Source organism: Emydura macquarii, unplaced genomic scaffold, assembly GCF_026122565.2.
Source record: "Emydura macquarii macquarii isolate MOO-44397 ecotype Brisbane River unplaced genomic scaffold, CSIRO-AGI_Emac_v2 contig_450, whole genome shotgun sequence".
NCBI classification, from domain to species: Eukaryota; Metazoa; Chordata; order Testudines; family Chelidae; genus Emydura; species Emydura macquarii.
In genome coordinates, this window is record NW_027130587.1 from 13881412 (window position 1) to 13889902 (window position 8491).

General features: G+C 42.2%; 1 protein-coding gene across 1 annotated transcript; it reads right to left on the reverse strand.

The window, feature by feature from the left end:
* Positions 1–7330: 7330 nt before the first annotated feature.
* CCDC182 (coiled-coil domain containing 182) lies at positions 7331–7792 on the reverse strand. The gene has a single exon (XM_067537713.1). The coding sequence runs from the start codon at positions 7790–7792 to the stop codon at positions 7331–7333; it is 462 nt and encodes a 153-aa protein (XP_067393814.1).
* Between the last annotated feature and the right edge of the window lie 699 nt (positions 7793–8491).

Below are 8491 nucleotides of genomic sequence, written 5' to 3' on the forward strand. Positions count from 1 at the left end.
CTGCCTTTAATTTTTATAGTTATACAAAAATGAGCAACATCTTAGCAGAACAATTAGATAACAAAAAAATAAATAAATAAAGATCATCTCTCCCCTCCCCCTCTTCGCCCCAGTATAAGGTATTTACAGGGATCTTTTTCCCCCATAAGAAATATATTCAATGGGTCATTTAATTAAATTTATTTGCAGACACACGGTGGGGCTGCTAACAGATTAGTAGGCATTCTATTTCCAATACATGAGTGAATTTAATGTCGTGTATTGAGCTGGGCACAGTGTTGCCAGCTCCAAGCATTGGGGGGAAAAAGATATCATGAGGCAGGCTCCCAAAGTGATGAGATTCACTTAAAAATAATAAGTTTGACTTCTTTTAATTTTCCTTCTGTTTATTTGGAGCTTTAAGAGTACACTCAGTCACGTTTTCATACGTTTCTCTGCAATCACGAGAGCTAGAAACTTACTTTAAAAAAAAATGAAATCTGATGTTTGTCACGACTCCAGGGGCTTTAAAAAAAATCACCAAATATCACCAGGCTCACACCAAGAGCTGGTAAAAATGGGTTGGAGGTGGGTGTCAAGAGAGAGCAAGCCTGCATGCCAGAGAGTGGGTATATTCACTGTTATCCCCTACTGGATAGAATCATATCTTGACATGAAAGTCAATCATTTTACTTAATTTTGGGCCATGAAGTTGGCTTATCTTCACATAACTGTACAAACAGTAAGTACTGCTCACAACCCCGCCCCCCATGAGGAGGTTGTTATTACTAAATTCATTTTACATATGGGAAAATAGAAGTAGGCTCAGTGATTTGCCCAGGTCACACAGAGAACTGGGCAGATCCACACTCATTCCTATCTCCCTGCATGAGATTTCTCAGGCCAGAGATTCATGCCTTGATCTCACATACTCATGAGAATTGTAGATATCATATATACACAAGCAGAAGGCCAGAGTACCACCACTTGTGGCTTCTAACGATCCTGTGTTGTGGAGTTTCATTTTCTGATGTGTAAGTAAAATCAATTCAGATTTACAAGTATGAGGGGCGTGACATGGGGAGAACTCACTGCCTGCAGTACCCTGGACAAAAAAGGCACTCTTTGGATTTAGTTGGAGCTGTCCTTCACATCTTTAGATAAAAGCCTCCAGACCATAAACTGGAAAGTCACTGTATTCAATCCCATGGCCTAGTCGCTCTAGTGATTGCTGCATTCACAATCTGAATCCATTTAGGATCAGGTATTTCAAATCTGTCAGCTCTTATTAATGTAGCTCAGACAGCCTTACCAAACCAAGATAAAACAGCAATTTGATTAGTGTGTGCGCGCGCATTGTGTGCATGCATAATATCCTACCCAAGTCTCATTGCTTTAGTAAAGATTAATAGATCACAGCATGAACTTATGGGGGTAAGGAAAGGAGAAGACAGGTCCAATTCTCAAAGATTCTAACACGAAGTGACACAGAGAATGCCAAGCGACAATAAAAATATGTGCTGATTGAAAATGTATTAGCCTGATATATATTAAGGCTCTGTCTACTCTGACAGTGGCAAATTCGCTGCCGTCAGATTGATTTATCTGGTTCGATTGGAGCGGCAGTGAAGACATGCTCAATCAATCCCGAAGTCGATCTAATAAAACCACCTCCCCAAAATGCGTAGCACTGCATCAACAGATACGCATTTCCCATCAGTGCAACGGAGACAGCACGCTAACTGGAAGTTACGAAGTCGACGGGAGTTATGCAAGTTACTCTTAATAGCTTGTGTAACTCCCGTCGACTGCCGCCGAATTTTGCCCCTATATGCGCATATATATATATGCCTATATGCACATACCTCAGTATCATCCTGTGCACATACATATATATTAGTTTTCTCTTTGTATATAGATTCCCCACAGAGCAAAATCTCAAGTCTGTTTCTGGAACATCACAAACCTGCTCTCTGTGGGGCAACTCCTGCTTTTACTACTACTAGTAGGAATACTTAATGAGGTATATATTCAAAGCACCAGACAGACATTACTTACTGGAAAGAGTTATGGTTTTGAAAAGGAAACCCTCAGGAAGGGGCAAGAAATAACGTCCCACCCACAGAGTTTTTGTTCAGCCAATGAAAATTAGTTCAAATCATTTAATGCTTTTAACTTGTGTTTGACTGCTGGAGTAGATTTGGGGATGGAGTTCATTGGAGTCCAAAAAATTCTCTCTCTCCATCAGTGAAGCTCTTATTGGGATTATATTGTATATGATACAAGCTTATCATCTGTAGCATTTATACAGCCAAGCCTTTGACATTTGAACAAATCTTTTGGATTAGACTCTACTAAACTCCCAGGAGAGAACAATGGGAAACCATATGCAGCATTGGCCAGATGCCATATATAGACACGGCACTTATGCACAGGAGTGGGAGCTAGGAACGTCTAAATTCTAAACCTGACTCACCATCAATTGTTTCTGAAAGCCACTCGGGGCCTGGGCACTCCCAGATCGCCATGACTTCAATAGCAGTTGTAGGTACTCAGCACTTGTGAAAAATAAGGCCCTTATTTTGTTTACTTGCTGTTTTAGTCTTTGCCCATCTATACAATTGGACTAATAATACTCACTTTTCTCACAGGGGTGTGAGATTAGTTAATAGAAAAGCTCGAAGGAAGGGATCTGTTGGAAAAGGTAGAGATGAAAAAGATCTGTTAGAGCACACGGTCCATCCCATCAACTGCGCCGGATATAGTCACCTGAAAGAGATTATCTTCTGACGTCCTCTTGTTTCCCTACATCTAAGTTTAAGAAGTGGTGATTCAACTCAGTTGTTTTACTAGCTCACCTCCTAATTAAACTACCTTTGCTCCAAACATAACACTATAGGTTGGCTACGTTTCCATCCCCCCAAAAAGTTAGTTTGCCCATCAAAAATATGTAAGGCGTATAATAGAAGTAGGCCTGAACACACACCAGGGATCCAACCCCACTGCACCTCCCCACAAAAATAAAAGTCTTGGGATGGTCAAGATCTTGTTATCACTTTTGTAGCTACAACCCATGTGGCCCAGTGGACAGGACACTGGACTGGGACTTCGGATATCTTTATTCTAGTCCTCACCCTGCCACTGACCTGCGGGGTGACCTTTGGCAAATCACTTCACCTTTCTGTACCTCCTTTCCCCCTCTATAAATGGTGCTAATGACATGTACCTTTCTGTGAAGTGCTTTGAAATCAGATAGAAAGCACTACACAAAAGCTAGGTATGTGGAGTTGATTTTCATTTCAGGCCTGACTACACCACCTCTTTTCTAGAAGTGAGCAATCCTCACAGCAGACAGCATAGAATGACCAGGAGAGGATCTGGACCAATCGTACATGGCAGATAAATAAATAATCAATCGTACATCATTTAATTCTGAATATAAACAAACAAAACAATGGAAGAGTCAACAATTTAAGAAGCGATATCGCTGCAGCCAGCCCCACATTCCTAAATATTATTTTAAATTTGCAAAATGCCATCTCACTAAATAATCAAACTCTGCTGCTGCGTCTCAGAAATTGCCACCTGCGGCTAATGCTCCCATTTTAAATGCATCCTCGAGTCAATCTTTGTAAATTCCACATTAAATATTGATCAACCCTGTTAAATTCAAATAGAAATAGTTAAGCCTGGAAGCTCATCTACGTACAATCAAAAATGAAAATGATCTTGCAGGTGACAAATGAGCTTGCACCAGCTAAACCTCTTTCCTTTTCAGTAACATGGAGGCAAGGGAGGGTTCTATGATTTTGGTGAGTGGACTGGATGGTCATTCCCCAAAGAAGATCTGAATGGTCACTGTTCTAGGATCTCTCTGGCAATAGAGTGCAAAGCATCTGGGCCACCATTCAAATATCATTCAGACATGCAGAGTTCCTGTATCGGCTGCTGAAATCAGAGTTCCAGGGGGCTTCACCTGTGAATATGGAAGCATCTGAGCCTCATAATCTTAAGAGGCCTCAGAGTGTTTTGTTTCTCTTGTGGGACACAATACTTGGATCCTTGCTGCCAAGGAAGTAGGCATAAACTAGAAGCTGAAATCACACACCCCCACATCCCCCAATTTGGAGAGATAGGGGTGAGAGAGAACAGTAGCAAGTATCAAGATCCTATTTCCAAATCCACCTGTACAGATTTATTTTCAAGCACAAATGGGCAAAACCCCACAGAGAGGGTTCAGTTGCTGTCCGTGTCTTGTGAGAAATACACCTTTAGGGTTGAGATTTTGGCATCAGGAAACCCTAGCCTGGCTCACTCTCAAATCTTAATTCCAATCCCCAGCCTGAATTCAAATGGGATCCAGATGCGAACCCGAACGCTACATCCTTGGACCATCAGCTGGGTGAAAATAGTGTTTGAATGATTCTTGGAATAGTTGGAGAACCACAGAAATACACAAATTCTCAGTGGAATAAAACAGGAGGACATCCTGTCCCATTGTCAATTTGAAGCCATCTTAAGTCCCCATGAAACCCCTTTCCTGATCAGAATACTGATCCCTGGCACATTTGGAGCAACAGAAATGAGAAGGCTGAAGGCGAATTAGAAAAATATCCAATGTGTTTCCATCTTGTGGAATCTAATTGGTTTTCCTAAAGTAATAATAATGATGATGAAAACACTGTACAGGAGATGAAACTGGGAGGGAGGGAGTCACTACAGGCAAATGGAGAAAATTAAAATGTTTATTCTACTGCCTCATGATACACTTCATTCCTTAACAAATCCAGAGGGAAAATGAAGCAGAAGTCTACCAGGCCAGAGAACAAGCGCAGTGAGTGGAGACATGCGCCTTCAGACCCCACTGACTTCAGTGTAGGGATCTGTCTGCATGCCCCACGTTGCAGGGTCAGGGCTGTGGCTAGTAAACAGCTCCCTCCATTGTGAGCCTTTGTTTTCAGACACCTTACACGATGGCAGGAAGTTTTTTTTCCCCAACTCAGGGCAATATTTCCTGCTGTTGTCCTCTAAGTCAGTCCACATTGGTACAACATACAACTCAATAGAAAATGTGTGTGTGTGGGTTGGAAACACCTAGACTTCCTAGAAACATTGGCTTGAATCCATGCACGCTGACTCAGCCCTTCATCCTTCTGAGGTATATAATCTCAGGTCCATGAAACGTGAGGGACTTACACCTCACAAAACCAAAGTCCTTGCAGAGAGATTATCGAATCTTGTGGCAATTTCTGTAACAGGAAGAGTTTCAACTGGTGGCTTTGGCTAAAATTTCCCCTGCCCACACTTGTGCAGTGCACTGACTACCACACTACACTCCAGATGTAGCTGCATTTTACTGTTACTGTCTGTATTTATGCCTTGATCTTGCCCTGGGATTTGTGCAAAGGTCCTCAGTAACTTCAGTGGGATTCTGAACAGGTGTCTGAACACATGGATTCAATTATAGGAATGGAGACATAGTTTGGAAAGTTGTTTGAGATTCTCCAGGATGAAAGGTGACGTTGTTTTATATGAATAAGGAAAAGGAACAGAGTGTGCAAAACAATGGCGGTTTTGATTTTGTGAATCCATCGCCAGAGTTGGTTGCGATCTAGAAAGGAAGGGTTTCCATTATATCTAAACCCACAAGGTGAACACTTCAGACAGCTTTGAGTCTGATTCACTTATATCTATTAAAATGAGAGTAAAATGGGCCTAAGTAAAAACTCTTGATTAAATCTGTCTCAAACTTTGGAAGAGTTTGGATCCAGACCTGGATGTTGCAGCTAACACACATATAGCTATAGACATACCATACATTTTATTTTACAGTACCATAAATGTGCAATAATCCTGTCTATAGAGCCTTCTATCTGGGGCTTGTGAGGCTTAATTGAGTCTCACAACACCCCTCTGAAGGGATACATTTTACATTGGGGAAACTGAGGCACAGAGACGCTAAATATCTTGTCCAAGGTTATGTGATGGCAGAACCAGAATCTAGATCCCCAGACCCCCAAACCTGTTCTTCAGCTACAAGACTCCCTTTCCTCTCTATCAATCATAGGAAAATGTGAACTCCTAGCCTCTTTTCATGAAAGGGTGCAGGAGACGTGGTGATAAATTCCAGAAATAAGGCTTTTTATTTTATAGGATACTTGGATATAACTAGATTTGTCCGAAAGGTTTACCCCATATAATGAGACCAGCAAATATTTTCCCTTTCCCCCACGGTCCATATAGCTTTTGCCATTCATTTGTGTGTCACTGACTCCCAGCAGACAGTGAGCTGAAGGTCACCGGGGTGAATTCCCTTTGCTGTGACACATTTTTGTGAGATGGAATCAATATCCATAAGATCAGGAGCAGCACCATTCACACTTACCAGGGCAGAGCTTGGAAAGGAATGGAATCTGTGCAGAGTTGAATGAAAAAAAACCTTAGAGAGAAATAGTGTTACCAAAAAAAAATCACCATCTGTTCCATTGCTGCTGCTGCTGCTGCCTTTCTGAAATGTCTTCTTCTATTTGTTCGGGAATTGAGGGGAAAAATGAGCAACACTAGAGTTATTTTTGTATTTTTTATATGCTATTATGGGAGACTCAGAGGAAGAGACTGGGGCTAGACAATGGTGACCGAGACAACAAGAAGGAATAATGTAGAGGAGAATGGAAGGGAAATAAGAGCTAGGAACAGAATTTACTTCCTGTATTAGCATCAAAGCCCCCTTTGTTGTATAGGGTTAAATTCTCTCCTCCTCCACGTGCATGCGTCACTGAACTCAATAATGCAGCATCCGCTGCTGCATTACAGGGACAAAGAACAGGTAACTGGCATGCTCCAGACCCCAATGTAGTCATGGGGAGTCCATCTGTTGAGGTCAGTAGGTTTTAGATCAGACCCTATGTGACTACACACACATCCCCTCCAAAGGGGTGGATCTGATGACACAGATCACTCCTACTTTGTGATGTCAGCAGAACACTAACTGTGATAAGGCCTGATCCTTTCAGGTTCCAAATGCCCCCACCTCCCATTAGCAGCAGTGGCAGAACTGGAAAAGGGCGCAGAGAAGGGCAACAAAATAAAGTCATGGAAAATCTTCTGTCTGAGGAGAGAGTGAAAAGATCAGGACAATTTAGTTTAGACAGCAAACGAATATGTGGTATATAAAATAACGAATAGTATAAAGACTCCCTTTTTATAGCGTGGTTTCCAAACTGCGAGGGTGTTGGCGTAACTGCTCAGCTCTTACACTTGGTATTCAACGGTTAGTCTTGCTTGCACGTCCAGAGCAGTTCTCAGGTACGATGCTATTATTTTTCCCTTATGTCTTTGAGGATTTATATACCTAGACATTTTTCCTGCAAAGCCTCCTTTCTAGATCAGCACATTTCTCCCGCAGTTCTTTCTCTCTGGGCAGCAAGAATGTCAGTACCTTGTTCCGTACTATGCCTCTGTCTTCTTCTTCCCGCAGCCGTTGCTCCACATGGTTGCTTCCAGTTTCAAGTCTTGTTACCACCTCCATCACGTAGCTGAGGGTGCCCTCTATTTTACAGATCACCCCGGTGACTTCTTCCTTAAAATCCTGCATGTCCTGCTGCACGTTTTTCAGTTCTTGCCGCAATTTTTCCACGTCTGATGCATGCTGGCTGCACATAGCCGATGCCAGTGTCGAGAGGAGGCATCTGGTTTGAGGATTATTGGCCTCCATTTTTTTACTCAACACCACATCCATGCTCACCGGAATAATCTCTTCTTTACACAGTGCCATTGTACTTGTCTCAAAGAATGAGTGGATCTGGTTTGCCATCTCAAGTAGCAGTTGGATAGCAGTTGTGATTCAGTGGTATCAAGAGTGAGTCCCTCAAGCTGATGTGTCCTCCATCACATTCCCAGAAGTTCTCCTCTCAGGGCAATGGTGGAGGACAGGTGAACCATGGCATGGGATTGTGACCTCAGGGGTAACTCAGCCAATTGTTATACTGTTGGCATTAATTCATTTACATATTGCAGGCCTGTTGAGCAAAACATATTTAAACTGGGAGCCAGAGTCTGATGTCAGACATGTATACTGGCGTAAATCTAAATTAGTGGAGTTACTCTTGATTGTGCTCAAATCGGAATCCTGCCTTGTTTCTTTAAAGCACCATATTCCAGTGTGACACTGTATACACATTAGCAGAGAATCACAGAAGTTACAGAGAGAACACACCTATTAGATCATGCAGGCTACCTCCCTACCAGTGCAGGATTGTTCTCTTCAGCACATTTTCCAGTGTTTTGTCCAGTTTAGTTTTCAAACTCCCAAGCAACAGGGTTTCCACTGCTTCCCTATGGACTATTCCACAGCCTAATACATCTCATTGCCAGAAATTTCCTGATACCGAGTCTAAATATTCCTTTTCTTAGTTTCATCCTATTAGGCCTAGTTATACCCCAGTGTATCACACCAAGCTATTCCTCTGTCTCATTGGGGGGAGGAATAATAATAATGCTGAGTTTTGCTTCT